The sequence below is a fragment of the Canis lupus genome, chromosome 35, assembly GCF_048164855.1.
Source record: "Canis lupus baileyi chromosome 35, mCanLup2.hap1, whole genome shotgun sequence".
In the NCBI taxonomy this organism is placed as follows: Eukaryota; Metazoa; Chordata; class Mammalia; order Carnivora; family Canidae; genus Canis; species Canis lupus.
In genome coordinates this window covers 1,355,955-1,373,942 of record NC_132872.1, presented here as the reverse complement: position 1 = coordinate 1,373,942, position 17,988 = coordinate 1,355,955, and the positions used below count along the sequence as shown (strand labels likewise).

At 35.2% G+C, this 17,988-nt stretch overlaps 1 protein-coding gene and 1 pseudogene across 33 annotated transcripts in view; both read right to left on the bottom strand.

Moving 5' to 3' along the window:
* DLG1 (discs large MAGUK scaffold protein 1) overlaps nucleotides 1–17,988 on the bottom strand; it is a 237,583-nt gene that overhangs the window by 4,586 nt on the left and 215,009 nt on the right. For 19 of the 33 annotated variants that reach the window (XM_072812003.1, XM_072812016.1, XM_072812021.1 and 16 more), the window contains 5 exons: nucleotides 17,724–17,759; nucleotides 16,117–16,167; nucleotides 14,978–15,079; nucleotides 14,560–14,732; nucleotides 4,631–4,740 (listed from right to left, as the gene is read on the bottom strand). In XM_072812003.1, coding sequence (XP_072668104.1) covers nucleotides 4,631–4,740; nucleotides 14,560–14,732; nucleotides 14,978–15,079; nucleotides 16,117–16,167; nucleotides 17,724–17,759 — 472 coding nt within the window. The remainder of the gene's footprint in view (nucleotides 1–4,630; nucleotides 4,741–14,559; nucleotides 14,733–14,977; nucleotides 15,080–16,116; nucleotides 16,168–17,723; nucleotides 17,760–17,988) is intronic. The other 14 variants (XM_072812020.1, XM_072812018.1, XM_072812019.1 and 11 more) reach the window with 1 other exon arrangement.
* LOC140625270 (U6 spliceosomal RNA) lies at nucleotides 7,157–7,257 on the bottom strand (annotated as a pseudogene).

The following is a 17,988-nucleotide window of genomic DNA, read 5'->3' as shown; positions in this document are numbered from 1 at the left end:
GAGACAGACAGACAGACAGACAGACAGACACAGGCAGAGGGAGAAGCAGGCTCCATGCAGGGAGCCCGACGTGGGACTGGATCCCGGGTCTCCAGGATCACACCCTGGGCTGAAGGCAGCGCTAAACCGGTGAGCCACCAGGGCTGCCCATTTTCCTTGCATTCTTGAATAAATCTAACTTGGTGGTTATATTTTACCTTATTTAAAAAAACTGTTGAACTCATTTTATTTGTATTTTGGTTCAGATTTTTGCATCTATATTCATCTTAGGATTGGCTTACCATTTTCATTTCCTACATGGTCTCAGTGAGGTTTTGGTATTAAATTAATGTCCATAAAATTAGTTAAGAATTTGTGTAAGAGTCATATTACTTAGCTTTGGTAGAATTCAGTAAGTCCTGTTGGGCTAGTGTTTTATTTCTGGGAAGGTTTTTCATAAGAGAGTTCCAAGTTCTTTAATAGGAACAGGATTAGATTTTTATCTTATTTTTTCCTTTTCTTTTAGACTTTTTTATTTATTTTAGTTTTTAATTCTAATTTTATTTTTTTAAAGATTTTATTTATTTATTCATGAGAGACACAGAGAGAGAGAGAAGGAGGCAGAGACACAGGCAGAGGGAGAAGCAGGCTCCATGCAGGGAGCCTGACGTGGGACTCGATCCCGGGTCTCCAGGATCACACCCTGGGCTGAAGGCGGTGCTAAACCACTGGAGCCACCCGGGCTGCCCTCTTTTAGACTTTTTAAAAAAGTTTTTTAAGTATAACTTTCAAACACAGAAAAATATTGTATATATACAGCTGTATGAATCTGAACCAACTTACACTTACCTGTGTACCATCTAGTACCTAGATCAAGATCTAGAACGTTATGCCAATATCCTAGAATCTGGGTGTGCTCTCTACCCTGTCAGAGTAACATCCCTTTGACTTCTATAAGCAATGATTAAATTGGAATCACAGGATATGTATAAAGGAATCCTAGACAACATATACTTCTAGGTTTGGAATTCTTTTTTCATTCAAATTATGTTTGTGTCGTTCTTCCATACTTTTGCGTGTAGTTAGAGATTGCTCATTCTCATTACTGTAGAATATTTTATTGTGTGTGTCGTAATTTATGTATTCACCGATGGACACGTGGATAGTGCTTTTGGTTATTTTATTTTATTTTTTTTAATTTATGATAGTCACACAGGGAGAGAGAGAGAGAGAGAGAGAGAGAGGCAGAGACACAGGCAGAGGGAGAAGCAGGCTCCATGCACCAGAAGCCCGACGTGGGATTCGATCCCTAGTCTCCAGGATCGCGCCCTGGGCCAAAGGCAGGCGCCAAACCGCTGCGCCACCCAGGGATCCCTTTTTGGTTATTTTGAATAGTACTTCTGTCAGCACTATAGTACATGTCTTTGGTGAATATATGTAAACATTTCTGTTGAGTAAATATCTAGAAATAAGACTTCTGGATCTTTAGTTATGTGAATGTTCAGTTTTAAACTGTAAGCAGTTTACCAATGTGGATGTACCAATTTATACATCTATCTAGTACTATGAGTTTCAGTTGTTCCATGTCCTTGCTAACAACTGCTATTTTCTTTTTCACTTTAGCTAATAAGCCATCCAGGCGTCCTATTTGTGTTAACCTTATTAAGGTCATTTGATGTGCAGTGATATTCCCATTTTCATCCCTGATATTAATTATACCTTTTGTACTTTCATTTCTTGATCTTTCTAATGGTTACAGTATATTTTTTTAAAAAGATATATTATTTATTTATTTATTTATTTATTTATTTATTTATTTATTTATTTTTAAAGGTATTTTTATTTATGATAGTCACAGAGGGAGAGTGAGAGAGAGAGGCAGAGACACAGGCAGAGGGAGAAACAGGCTCCATGCTCCGGAAGCCCGACGTGGGACTCAATCCCGAGTCTCCAGGATCGCGCCCTGGGCCAAAGGCAGGCGCTAAACCCCTGCGCCACCCAGGGATCATGATTTTATTTATTTATTAAAGAGAGAGAGCATGAACTGGGGTAGGAGCAGAGGGAAAAGCAGATTCCTCGCTGAGCAGGGAGCCCAATGCAGGGCTTGATCCCAGCTAAGCAGACGCTTAACCAACTGGGCCACCCAGGCGCCCCAGTTTATAATATTTTTAAAGACATTTTTGATTTTATTGATCCTACCATGTTTGTTTTCTATTTCAATATATTTCTACTTTCTTTGCATTTCATTGACTAGTTTTTTCTAATTTCTCAAGACCTTAGATTGCTAACATTTATTTGACTTCCTATATTCTTTCCTAATATTTAAACCTGTGGCTTTTCCATCACCAAGGCTACTATATTCCAAATTCATTTACTTGACAATTCTGTTACCATTTATTTTTTTATTTTTTTTTTATTTAAAAAAAAATTTTTTTTAAATTTTTTTTTATTTATGATAGTTACAGAGAGAGAGAGAGGGAGGCAGAGACACAGGCAGAGGGAGAAGCAGGCTCCATGCACCGGGAGCCCGATGTGGGATTCGATCCTGGGTCTCTGGGATCGCGCCCTGGGCCAAAGGCAGGCGCCAAACTGCTGCGCCACCCAGGGATCCCCCATTTATTTTTTTTAAAGCTTATTTATTTATTCATGAGACACACAGAGTGAGAGGCAGAGACATAGGCAGAGGGAGAAGAAGGCTCTCTGTGAGGAGCTCAATGCGAAACTCGATCCCCAGACTCCCGAATCACACCCTTAGCTGAAGGGAGGTGCTCAAATGCTGTGCCACCTAGGCATCCCTCTGTTACCATTTAGTTCAAAACATTTATTAACTTATGTTGTGATTTCTTTTTTGACCCAACCAAAGTAAAATGCTTAATTTCAAAATATATAGGGATTTTTTAGTGATCTTTTTATTACTTATTTCTATTTTAATTTTACCATGCTCAGAGAATATTTGTTTTCAATCACTGAAAGTTTGTGGCTTAGCACATAATTAGTTTTGGTAACTGTCCTATATGTTTTTGAAATTAATGTGTAAACTTTTGCAGATGTTGAATGCAGTATTTTTTTACGTATGTTAAGTTTTTTACTTTGTGTTGTTTTATGTACATACTGATTTTTTGTTTTCTTATTCTATTATTTCCTGACCTGTTAAGTTCTTCCATTAGGATTCTGGAATTATTTGTTTCCCATATAATTATCAATTTATGCTTAACATATTTTGAGACTGTATTATTAAGTACAGACAAATGTATAAATATACCTTCTTGATGGAGTGAACCATTTTTTTATTCTTATGAAATGTCTGTCTTAATCTGCAGTAATAATTTCTTGCCTTTAGATACACTTTGATGGTGATATAAACAAACTTACTTTTGGTTAATGTTTGTATGGTGTATCTTTTTTTTCTAGTCTCTCATTTTTAGCTTTTCCATAGCCTAGTATTTAAGGTGTGCCTTATAAAAGCAATATATAGTTGATTGGCATCATATTCCAAAATATGGCACCTTGGCAATGGCAGGCATATGAAGGACTCTGACCTTCCCTGAAGCAAGTCAAAGATCCTCATGTGAGAGTGGCATCCCTCTACCTGGAGGAAACAAACATCCTTATCTTCACAAAGATGGAGGGACACCAAGAGGAATTTGAACAAACAGACCTTGCTAAGTTTCCCTAGTTTGCTACTCTTAGCTTATATTCTTTGGTACTATCACATTTTCCCATGACTGCCCATTTGTCATCAAACCTAGTATATGCTCAGATTCTTTGGGTCATTTCCTTATGAATGCTCCCAGCTCATATAAAACTTGAATTCAATAGATTTGTATGTTAATCTGTCTTTTGTTATAGAGGTCTGAGTGAAAACCTAGAAGAGAAAAGAATTTTTTTCTCTCCTACAAAAACATCTAGTTATTTTTTTCCAACTATTCTGACAATCTTTGTCTTTTATTTTTTAAAAATAAGATTATTTATTTGAGAGAGAGAGAGAGAGAGAGAGAGAGAACACAAAAGAGAGTGCGATGAGCAGAGCAGGGAAAGAGAGAAGTAGATTCCCTGCCGAGCAGGAAGCCGGATACGGGACTTGATCCCAGGACTCTGGGATCATGACCTGAGCTGAAGGCAGATGCTTAGCCGACTGAGCCACCCAGGTGCTCCTAATCTTTGTCTTTTAATCAGACCATTTAGTCTAACATTTAGTTAACGAAATATCTGGATTCATTTAAACCATCTTACTATCTGTATCCGTTTTATCCCATCTGTTCAATGCTTCTATTTGATCTTTATCTTCTTTTAGTTTTTATTTATATTAGATATTTGCCCTCTATTAGTAAGTAGTTATACATTATTTTATTCTTTTAGTGGTTACCCAGAGCTACACTGTCCCAATTCAGTAATTACGAGCCACATGTGACTAGACTTAAAATTCTATCACGTTACCTTACGTACTTTAATATATTAATATGGATAATGATAGCTAATACCCCAGAATACTTATTTAATCCTTACAATAACTACATGAAGTGAGTATACTATCTCCATTTTACAGATAAGGGAACTGATATGCAGGGAAGGTAAGTAAACTATCCAATCTAAAAAGTGACAGAAATTGGATTTATACTTAGAGGCTTGTGCCTTAGGCATTTACACTTACATGATATTTTCCATGGATTTGGGTTTAATAAAAATGGAGATTGGGTAAAGTTGTGCAATCTGTAATCTCTTTATGGCATTTCCAGACACATCGAGGATACAATGTTTGCCCTAAAATAGAGGAAATAAAGAAGAAAAACAAGTGAACCAAATATTTTCAATGATATTAAAGGTACACTTCCTACAGATACAAAATCTGGATTATGGTATGTTTGGATCCTGTTCACTTTAAGCAAACTTGTCATTTCTGTTAGCAAATTTCAGAGGGGAAATAAAGACAATGAATAATGGCTATGAATAATTAATTTCTATTTTCAAATATTACATTTAAAAAGGAATGAAAATATAGTTACCTTACTTTTAGCTTTCACAGACCAATCTCAAAATGGCAACAAATATGGGGTTCCAACTTTTATTTTGCCAAGAAAAACAACTACCCTAAGCTACCTTACCATTACCATAATTTCATAAAAGAATATACAATCAACAAGACAGTAAAAAGCCTAAAACGAAGGAGAATCTTTAAAATTAAATACATTTAAATTTATAAAACCTCACTACCACTAATTTTTTCTTATTTTATTGGGGACTAGCAAAAACTTGAGCATACACTGGCAACTGGGAACCCCACTTCTGGATTTAAGATATTTTTCTGACATGCTTATATTCACTTACAAAGGCCGTGTGGATTTTTATCTTTATGAGGGGTGTTTCCATGTTAAATAGGGTAGTAATAGTAATCATAACTTACCAAATAAATTTTATTATAACATTTTAAATCAGGTACTGCCTCATAATACATTTCTTAAAAAAGACTCATTTATTTAAGAGAATAAGAGCATGCATGAGCTGGGGAAAGGACAGAGGGATAGAGAGAGAGAATCCTCAAGTAGACTCCCTGCTCAGTGTGGAGCCTGATGCAGTGATTGATTGCAGGACCTTAAGATCATGACCTCAGCTGAAATCAAGAGCTGGACACTAAACCAGATGAGGCACCCAGGTACCCTTCATAATGCACTTTGTGATCCAAGGGCTTAGGTATACTTTAATGAACAATTTCAATTTAGTATATATTTATTAATATAAATATATATAAATATATATAAATATATATATTAATATATATTTATTTATTATTTTAGAGAGCAAGAGCAGGTGGGGAGAGGAAGGAGAAGGAGCGAGAATCTCAAGCAGACTCCCCACTGAGCAGGGAGCTCAGGGTGGGGCTTAATCTCACAACCCCGAGATCATGATCTGAGCCAAAACCAAGAGTTGGACATTCAACCACCTGAGCCACCCACATGTCCCAGTAGGAATATTTAAAATAAAAAAATTATTAAGACTTCAAACACAGAGAAAATAATAGATACACACGAACCTACCACCTTTTATTACATATTAATATTTTACACGATCACGTACAAATTTATAAAAATCCTACACTGAAACAATAACATTCTATCATGTTTGCTTTATTTTATTCCTCCCTATATATGTACAAAGCAGTCTGAGTAAATTGGAGACATAATACTTTTTCATCCCCTATTTCCTAAAAACAATGACATCTCTTACATAACCACAGTATAATTTCAGTTGGCCATGTAATGTCCTTTACTGCAAGAGAAAAGAAAATCCTTGGTTCAGGATCCAATCCAAGATCATACACCGCATTTAGTTGTATAATGTCTTGTTAGTCTATCAGGCTGGCACAGTTCTTTAGTCTGTCTTTCATGATCTTGGTATTATTATTTTTTTTCAAAGAATATGCCTCAACGTAGGTGTGCCTGATGTTTCCCATCAGATGACATGTTACACATTTTGGCAGGAATACCACAGAAGTGATGCCATATCTTTCAGATCAAGAGGCATATGATATCTATTTGTCCCATTACTAGTGATATTAAAATTTTTTTATATTTATTTATTTATTTATGATAGTCACAGAGAAAGAGAGAGGCAGAGACACAGGCAGACAGAGAAGCAGGCTCCAGGCACCGGGAGCCTGACGTGGGACTCGATTCCGGATCTCCAGGATCGAGCCCTGGGCCAAAGGCAGGCGCCAAACCGCTGCACCACCCAGGGATCCCACTAGTGATATTAATTTTGATCACCTGTTTAAGGTTTTATCTACCATGCCTCTCTATTATAAAATTAGTATTTTCCCCTTTGTAACTAGTAAGTTTTTTTGGGGAGGGTATGTTGAGATGTAAATAACCTGTTTCTCATTAGATATTAATTCACTAACTGATTTTATTATCACACACTGAGAGTTCTTGCTTGAAACAGTTTTTACCACAGTGGTTGTCAATATCATCATTCCTTCTACCTTTATTAGGAGATATTCTAATGTTAAGGCGAAGCTACTCTTCTATCTCATTTATTTATTCATGTGTATATGCAATGATACCATTATGGACTCTTGGATCCATATTTTACTCTTTATGTTATAATCAGTTATCATCATCATTTATTTTAACATTCAAGTTACCCAGAGTTGGCCGCATGGGGGCTCCACAGAGTGGCTTCTGGGGTTTTACATATCCACATGATTCTGCGTGACATCCTTGTGCAGAGGCCATGTTAATCTCTATTTTCCAATTTCAGTATGTGTGCTGCTAAGGTGAGCACATCATTTTTTTTAAGGTTTTATTTATGTATGTATATATGTATGTTTGTATTTATTTATTTGAGAGAGAGAGAGAGAGAGAGAGAGAGAAGCAGGCTCCGTTGCTCAGCACAGACCCCAGTGCAGGGCTCAATCCCACAACCCTGAGATCATGACCTGAGCCAAAATCAAGAGTGGGACACCTGCTGAATGAGCTACCCCGGCGCCCCATGAGCTTTACATCTGAATTTTACCTTCTGCCACCTTACTCTGTTTTTTTTTTTTAAAACATGTCTTTCATTTTATAAGTCTTTAATTTTATAATGAATTTATAAAATTATAAAATATTTTACAAAACAAATTTCATGATATTTTATGATAGGTTTTGTATGGTTTACCAGGTATATTATAATTTGAAAATAGAACTAGTTTTACTTCTCCCAACTTTTATGCCTCTAATTGCTTTCCAACCTTAACAGCATTGACTAACACCTTAAGTACAATGAATACCTTGAGTATTATGCTGAATAGCAGGAGATCATACACATCCTTGTCTTGTTCCTCAATAATGGAATTGCCTCGTATTTTGCCTTGTATTTCTCATATTAAGGATTTAAAACTAAGAATATCAGGCAGCCTGGGTGGCTCAGCGGTTTAGCGCCGCCTTCCACCCAGGGTGTGATCCTGGGGACCTGGGATTGAGTCTCATATTGGGCTCCCTGCATGGAGCCTGCTTCTCCCTCTGCCTGTGTCTCTGCCTCTTGTGTCTCTCATGAATAAATAAAATCTTTAAAAAAAGTATACAATTTAAAATATTTTATATTTGAGAGAGTGTGAGCACAAGTGGGGGAGGGGCAGAGGGAGTAGCAAACTCCCTTTGGAGCAGGGAGCCTGGCATGGGGCAAGATCCCAGGAACCCCAGATCATGACCTGAGCAGAAGGCAGACACTTAACTGACTGAGCGACCCAGGCATTCCTAGAGTACACATTTGATAAGTTCTGATATGTATGTACCCTGGAATCATCATCAAAATCAAGATAATATATTAATCACCCTCAAAAGTTTCCTCATGCCTCTTTGCAACTTCTCCCTCGAGTCCCTTCCCAAGCAACTGCTGGTCTCCTTTTTGTTATCACAGATTATCTTTGTATGGACATATGCTTTCCTTTTTCTTGGGCAAATATCCAGAAGTGGATCATAAGCTAGGTGTATGCTTAAACTGTTTTTCTTATATCTTATTTATTTATTTAGAAAGCATGTGCATGCAGGCGTGGGGGGGTGGGTAGAGAAAAGGTGGAGGAGATGGGAGACAATTTTAAGCAGGCTCCACACCCAGTGCAAGCCCAATGCTGATGTCAGGTTCAATCTCATAACCATGAGGATCATGACCTGAGCTGAAATCAAGATTCGGACGTGTAACTGACTGAGCCACTGAGGCATCCTCAAACTGATTTTCAAAGTGGATGTATATTTCATATTCTCACCTTGTGGAGTATGAGGGTTACAAATGCTCCATGTCTCTGTCAAAACTTGGTAACAGACAGTTAAAATTAATTTAGCCATTCTATTTCTTTTTAAGATTTTATTTATTCATGACAGACATACACACAGAGAGAGGCAGAGACACAGGCAGAGGGAGAAGCAGGCTCCATGCAGGAGCCCGATATGGGACTTGATCCCGGGTCTCCAGGATCACACCCCGGGCCAAAGGCAGCACTAAACTGCTAAGCCACCAGGCTGCCCTAATTTAGCCATTGTAATGGGTGTGTGGTGGAACCTCATTATGGTTTTGATTTTTATTTCCTTAATGACTGATTATGCTGAATGTCTTTTTATGTGTTTACTGGCCATTGTCTTTAGAGAAATGCCTTTTTGAATACTTTGCCCATTTAAGTTGGGCTGTCTTTATTACTGTGTTTTAAGAGTTCTTTTTTTTTTTTTAAGATTTTATTTATTTATTCATGAGACACACACAGATTGAGGCAGAGACACAGGCAAAGGGAGAAGCAGGCTCCATGCAGGGAGCCTGATGTGGGACTCAATCCTGGGTCTCCAGGATTAGGCCCTGAGCCAAAGTCAGACGCTCAACTGCTGAGCCACCCAGGCGTCCCATAAGAGTTCTTTACAATATTCTGGATACAAGTCTCATGAGATACATGATTTGAAAATATTTTCTCCTAGTATATGGCTTGTCTTTTTATTCTCTTAAAGAGTTTTTTTCAAGAACAGAAGTTTTAATTTCAACGAAATCCAATTTATTTTTTTTCTTTTATGGATTGTGCTTTCAGTATATATTATCTTAGAAATCTTTGCCAAACCCAAAGTCCTGAGGATTTTTCTATGTTTTCTTCTACAAGGTTTATAGTTTTAGGCTTTACATTTATGATCTATTTTTAGTTAAAAATTTTAAAAAATATCTTATTTATTTATTCATGAGACACACAGAGAGAAACACACACACACAGGCAGAGGGAGAAGCAGGCTCCATGCAGGGAGCCCAACATGGGACTTGATCCCAGGTCTCCAGGATCACGTCCTGGGCTGAAGGCAGCGCTAAACCGCTGAGCCACCCAGGCTGCCCTTTAGTTAATTTTTGTATATGATGTGAGGCATGGCTAGTCAATCATTCTAGTATCATTTATTGAAATGATTTATTGAAATCACTTTCTCTGAATTGCCTTTGCACTTTTGTCTACAGTTGTCCATATATATGCTGGTCTATTTAAGGATTCTCTTAGAAGTAGGTTCTGCTGATCTAATTGTCTTAAGGCCAGTACCATAGTATCAAGTCTCAAAATCAAGTACTGTGAATCCTTCAGATCTTTAATTTTTTTCAAAGTTGTTTTGGCTATTCTAGATTTTTGCATTTCCTATGAAATTAGAATTAGTATGTCATTTTTTATAAAAAGGTCTCAGATTTTGATTGGGGTTGTACTAAATTTAAAAGTTCAAATCAGAGGTAACTGACATCTGAATAATATTAAGGCTTAGAAACCACAAACATGATGTATTTCTCCATGTATTGAGGTCTTTAAAGCAGATTTATTTCTAAGTATTTAATATGTTTTGATGCCACTATAAATAATGCTGTTTTTCAAAATGTCAACTTATGGCTGGTCTAAGTACAAAGGAATACAATTGACTTTTGTATAATGAATGATACTACATCCTTCATTCTTGCTAAAGTTATTAATTCTAGTAGTTTTTTTTGGGTAGATTCTATCACATTTTTTACATAGACAATCATATCATCTGCAAATGAACACAATTATACTTTTTCCTTTCCAATCTGAACAAATTTTCTTTCTTTTTGACTTACTGCATGGCTAGGGCCTCTAGTATATAGTATAATGCTGAAAACAAGTGGTAAAAATGGATATTCTTGACATGTTTCTGATGGGTGTTTGATTTTGTTGAATGCTTTTCTTGAACTACGGAGATGACTGTATGATTGCCTTTTTAGTTTAATATGGTGAGTTACACTAACTGATTTTCTAATGTTTAAATTTACCTTACACTCACTGCATAAGCCCTACGTGGTCATGGCATATTATCTTTTTAATATATTGTTAAAATTCAATTTGCTAAATTTTTGTTTAGAATTTCTGCATCTGTGTTTTCAGGTTTTGAAAGTTAGGTAATGTTGGACTCAAGAGACTGAATTGGGAAGTATTCCTTCTTTTTAAATTTTATGGTAGAAAAATGGGTATTAGTTCTTCCTTAAGTGTTTGGTGGAATTTATTAGCGAAGCCATCTGGGCCTGGAGATTTTTTTGTTGTGATTTTTAAATGTAAATGAAATCAATCTCTTTTAGTAGACAGGTCTATTCAAGTGGTCTGCTTCTTCTTATGTGAGCTTACGTAGTTTCTTTCAAGGATATTATCCATTACATCTAAATTGTTGAACTTTGTGGTATAAAGTTGCTCCTAATATTCTGATTTTTCTTTTAATATTTATATATTCTATCATCTCTCTCATTCCCTATATTGGTAATTTGCTGTCTTTTCTTTTTTTCCTGATCAGTCTCGTTAAAGGTTTATCAATTATTTTGATCTCAACCAGTTTTTGGTTTCATTATTTATGTTTTTCTGATTTTTATTATTTCTTCCGTCTGCTTATTACATAGTTTCTGTTTTTATTTACAGTATGTCCTCCATTTCTCTCTTTCTAGCCTTTTACACTTGGCATTTATTCTTATTCAATTTTGTTTGGAAAAGTTTTTAAGGCTATGAATTTTCCTTTGATTACTGTTTTAAGAGTCTCATGCTCTACCAACCGAGCTAGCTGGGTGCCCTTGATTACTGTTTTAAATGTATCCTGTGGATTCTGGTATGTATTTTCATTAAGAAAATCTATAATTTCATTTTATATTTTCTTTCACATAAGAGTTAATAGGTAGTTTTAAAATTTATAGTTTGCTATGCCTTACATTTTTTTTTTTATCTAAGATTTTATTTATTCATGAGAATACACAGAGAGGAGAGAGAGGCAGAGTCACAGGCAGAGGGAGAAGCAAGCTTCATGCAGGGAGCCTGACGTGGGACTCAATCCCGGGTCTCCAGGATCACACCCTGGGCTGCAGGCGGCGCTAAACCGCTGAGCCACCAGGGCTGCCCTGCCTTACTGTTTTTGATTTTCGAATCATTTATAATATTTCTAACTTTGTGGAACTTTCTAATATTTTCTTCTCTACATGGTCTGTGTAAGAAACAGCTTGCTGTGGGGTGTCTGGGTGGCTCAGTCAGTTAAGCAACTGCCTTCAGGTCAGGTCATGATCCTGGTCCTGGGATCAAGCCCCACATTGGTCTCCCTGCTAGGAGGGAGACTGCTTCTCTGTCTCCCTCTGCCACTAACCCTGCTTGTTCTCTCTGTCAAAAAACAAAACAAAACACAATAAACAAAAAAAAAAACCTTAAAGGAAAAAAAATAGCGTGCTGTGATTTGTTTACTTTTCCATTTGTCAGTAATTTGAAGTTTGAACATTATCTTTCAGGTAGGGTGAAGATGTGGTTTTTTTACATTTTTTAAAAATTTAAAAGAGACACAACATTATAAATAAAGCTAAAGCTACAAATTCCTTCCCTCACCTCCCAAAGAAAAACCACTGCAAAATGGTTTTGTATACTTCAGAAGTAGATGTGTATCATTCCCATGCATGTTTTTATGTCACTAAATATGTATCCATAAACTGTATAGCCTGTTGTTATTTTAGTTTATATAAATAGTATCATACTGTATATTTTCTTTGCAACTTTATTCATTCACCATTGTATTCTGAGATTTATTAATGTAGATATGTTGCACTAGTGAATAATCTAGTTTATGCACTCCAGCTGCTATACGGCACACTGCATGAATAAGTAACAATTATCATTCTCCTTTGTTGATTCCAATTTTTTACTATTATAAAGAACTACTATGAACATCTTTATACATGTTCATCTTGAGTAAATTTCTACTTAGATACCAAGAAAGCAAATTTTTGAGAGTGTCTGAGTGGTATAGTCTGTTAAACATCTGACTCTTGGTTTCGGCTCAGGTTGGTTGTGAAGATCCAGCCCTGAGTTAGCAGCCACAATCACCATGGAGTCTGCTTGAGTTTCTTTCTCCCTTTCCCTCTGCCCCTCCTGCTCATGCTTTCTCTTTCTCCCTAAAATAAACAAATAAATCCTTAGAAAAAAAAAAAAAGAAGTTTTTGACTCATAGGGTATGAGCATTTATTAGATACTGCCAAAGTCTTAAAAGAAGTTTTACTAATTTATATCCCCACTAATAATACCTAAGTTTCCTATTTTCCCAAATTCTTGGCATCACTAGACATTTCCATTTTTTCAATTTTTAAAACTTATCAGAGCTAATTAAACCTCTTGTATAAAGAAGTATTTATAGATGGAAACTGAGATGCTGAATTACTGCTTTATGTTTTATAGGTATTCCATTACTGAGTCTTAAACTACTAGTTTTAAAGGTATAAAATATTTTTAAATATTTTATTTATTCATGATAGACACGCAGAGAGAGAGGCAGAGACACAGACACAGGGAGAAGCACGCCCCCAGCAAGGAGTCCGATGTGGGACTCAATCCCAACCCCAGGATCACGCCCTGAGCCAACAGCAGACGCTCAAATACTGAGCCACCCAGGTGTCCCAGTATAAAATAATATTTTTGATGTTTATTTTCTAGGCCCAAAGAATAATTTAACCATAGCAGTGTGCCTGGAGTACAATGCTTTGGCTTTACCATAAAATTGCTTTAACCCAATGTTAATATCATCAGACTACTCTGAAGGATTTTTCAGAAAATCTGTTGCTGTTACAGTGCTGCTGAGTATTTTTTACACTGTTGTTAATTAAGTGTGACTATCCAGGAGGAATTTTTGTGTAGTCTCAGGACAGGAGCAACTACATGTATCTTGAACATCTGGTTCATTTTTATTAATGAACACTGTTGGTCTTAGCTCTTTAATTATGCTAGATGTTGGAAAGCTATTGCTAAATACAAGGTCTATTCTAGCAATGTATAGGCCTTAAAATAATAACCTCGCTTCTTAAATTCATGTTACCATTTCTGTTCTCATTTTCTTTGTTAATCTTTATCTGCTTTATTTTTTTCTGTGGGGAGGTGGTAAGAGCAGAGGGAGAGAGAATCTTAAGCAGGCTCCATGCCCAGTGTTGAGCCTGATATGGGGCTTGATCTCACGACCCTAAGATCATGACCTGAGCTGAAATCAAGAGTCAGATGCTCTGAGCCACCCAAGTACCCCTGGATCTACTTTATTTTGTATGCATTTTTCTAAGCCACCACAATTAAATATTCAGTTGAATAAATTCATTACCCTAAGTAAAATGATCAATGCTATAACATTTATATTTAAAAAAATGAATTAAAAGTTTCTATGCCATCATTCTTTTTTTTTTAATTTTTTAAACTTTATTTATGATAGAGAGAGAGAGAGAGAGAGGCAGAGACACAGGCAGAGGGAGAAGCTGGCTCCATACACCGGGAGCCCGATGTGGGATCTGATCCCAGGTCTCCAGGATTGCGCCCTGGGCCAAAGGCAGGCGCCAAACCGCTGAGCCACCCAGGGATCCTGCCATCATTCTTTTATACTGTCAAAAACATATCTGATTAGAAAATATATTCTGAAAAAAAAAAAAAAAGAAAATATATTCTGGGATCACTTTGGTGGTTTTTTTTTTTTTTTTTTAAAGTTTTTATGTTTAGTAATTTCTACACGCAACATGGGACTCAAACTTAACAGCTTGGAGATCAGGAGTCGCAAGCTTTACCAAATGAGGCAGTAAGGCACCCCTGGTGCTTACCTTTTCTGCTACTTCCCGCACAGACTGAACACTTGTTCCATACAGATGGTTGTTATACTGGCCAGCTTCAATAAATTTATGTTCCTGAATATCTTTTTCCATCTGCTCTCTTGAAGTCACAAAATGATAATCTCTTCCATCTACCTCATAGTCTCGCTTTGGTCTAGTTGTATCTTTAATAGAAAATAACTTGAGGATGTGTTTAGTATTAAAAACACAACAAATCCATTCTCTGCTTCAATAATTGTCTTGTAAAGTTCAACACAATGGGAATTAATTGAAACTTAAAAGCAAAATATGGAGGAATTAACTGATAACTTAGCATAAAATCATTAAAGAAATGGTACTGTTTCTTTTTACCATACATGGTGACGAAATGATAAAGAAATAATTAAGAATTTTTATGTGGTTTACTCACGAGGAACACATGATCCAAATTTGTCAGGAAATTCTGAGATCAAGTCATCATTTATCCTGTCTTTCATAGGTCCCAATATGATCACTGGTCGAGTATAATTAACTATAAAGATAAACTGCATGTTAAAAGGAGTAAACACTCAACAAACAACAATGTACTTTAGAGAACAAAAGTATCCTTAGATATTATAAAAAAATGTTTTTTTTTCTCCACCAATGATGCCTAACTTGCTAGTTTATAAACCTTTACGGAGATCTTTTTTTTTTTTTTTTTAAAGATTTTATTTATTTATTCATGAGACACACAACAGGAGACAGAGCCAGAGACACAGGCAGAGGGAGAAGCAGGCTCCATGCAGGGATCCTGATGTGGGACTTGATCCCAGGACCCCAGGATCACGCCCTGAGCTGAAGTCAGACGCTCAATCGCTAAGCCACCCAGGTGTGTTCCCCTTTACTAAGATCTTAAACTTAAGTCAATCTCTCCTATTGGAAGTCACACATTTGATAATTCAATCAAGTTAAATTAAGAATTTTAGCAGATAGTGTTTCTATACATTGCTAATATCTCATTACAAATGAGAAGACAGTTTACTGTTTACTGATCCTTTTTGAAGTAGAAATTGTTAGGAAGGAGATCAAAGAAGGGGGGAAAAAGTGGGTTACACTTTACACTGGATTGTAAGGAATCATGCTAGAAGCAGGGAGATTGACAGTATGAATCAGAATTAACATTATGGTAGCAGGGATAAAAAGAAGGTTTTAAGTAAGGAAGATATGAGAGAAGAATAAATAGGGCCTAGAAAGTGATTGGACAAGGGAGAGGAGAAACAGAGAAAGATCAAAGATGTTTCCAAAATTTTGAACAAGGGTCACTGAAGGGCAGTGATGCAATCATGAGCACTGGAAAGAAGTTGCTGAGGAAATAAAATAGCAATATAAAACAGTTAAAATGACCAGATCTAACTTACTGTGAACTAAACCATGTTTCATAAAATACATATAACAAATTTCTATAGATATACAGAAAAAAATATACAGCAAAATTCTAATAAAACATTATTTTGAGGTGTCAGACTTATTTTCTAAGCTAAGAGGCATATTTTTCTAGATTATAAAACATCAAAAGGCTTCACAAACCTTCTTGTTGATTCACTGGCTCATAAGATAAGACATATTCTTCTTGACCACCTATTAGTTTAAAATACAGATGAGAAAGTCTATTAAGATAACTAATGCTAATTTATTTCTTCATATGTAACATATAAATTACTAGGACTTTCCTGAGAAAATAGCAAAAATGTGGAAAAAGATACTTTATAAATTATTTGTGGCAAGATTAAGTTAAAGAAGGAAGTGGCAAATTATGAAGTCATAAATTTGATAAATGTAAAAACAAAATATAACTGTGTTAACAACTACTTTTCTGTTATTCTGTCTTTTAAATTCTAATTAGATCCATTTAAACCTTAATTTGTGATGTCATGATACTACTTTTTTATTTAGAAGCTATTAAATCTCTTAAAGATTAATACTTTAAAGAACAGTTCTACATAAGTGTGTATTTATGTAATTTACTGCTATTAAGAATATGCTGCTATTTTGATCCCACCAGATATAATATTTAATAGGATATATATACATATTTTTGTAATTACAGCTATCTTATAATAAGAAATTTTAATGTAAAGGTCAAACTATTGTTACTATTTCACTGATGAAAAAACTTTACTAATTGTTCTAATAATTCATTTATTCAATTAAAAATAACATTTAAAATGAGTTTTAAAAAGCTTTAGATAAGAGCATTCCTTTCTTCTAGAATGGGATGCTCACAATTTATGAATTTCTCAATAAGGCCAATTAGATCTTCAAAAACATCAATAACAACCCAAACCTTTTGGATAAAACTAAATCCTTTCCTTTCAACTCCAACTACGAATCACATAAGATAGTAAATGAAATAAAGTAGATTTTGCTTTGATTTAAAAGCACTTTAGAAATTAAGTCCTCTAAGATTAAATTAAAGGTTTAGAGCTTAAGAATATACTCAATAAAAAACTTTACAAATTGTATCTGGACTCAGTAAAAGGAACTCAACGAGTTAAAAATGCTAATTCTCAACACACACACACGTACAGAAAACAAACTAGGAAGGACTTTTACTTCAAGTGGTTCAATGAAAACAATGTTGGATAACATATTTGAGGATTTTCTCCTTGATTATCGAGCTTCCACAGCAAATTTTTCACTAAATTTGGCATTGGTTTATATCATATATATGCAGCTGTAGATCTTTTAAATGTATATACTGGCTTTAAAAGTGTATTTTACTGTTTTAAAAGTGTCCTTTCCTGTCTTAAAAGTGTGTTTTACTGTTTTATTATCATAATATATAAAATATATACTTACAAGTTGCTTGAAAAAATATTGTATGTAAAACATGGTTTACATATTACAAAAACATGCAATATGAAATTCCACACCTAATAATTCATGCAAATGATGAGACAGACAATATATACTTTCATTACCTCTTTCTTTTTTTTTTTAGTCTGGAAAGCTACTCAACTACTCTGTGGTGAATTCTAATTATATATTAATAAAACACTAATAAATCACATTCCCATACCAAAAAACCAAAATTATGTAACTATAATGCAAAAAATAACTACCAATCAAATGAGGGTTAAAAGTATATATTGTCAACATGAAAAATATCAGAGACTGATGTTAACAGGGTAGACCTTTTGAGCAGCCATACTCATCTGTAATCAAGATTACTTTCATATTAGACAGCAGTAAAAAAAAAAGTTAGAAAAGCAATTTTAATTTTTAAGATACCACAACTGATAATATTCATGTATTTCCCCCCTCCTCCCATGCCCAAACCTGTTAAAAAAACTTCACATGCTTGTATAGCTCACTTAACAATATTATATACAAGAATGTAACATAGGATACCAAAAAAGATATCAGTATTATTGTTTGAGCAACTGTTGAAGATTTTTC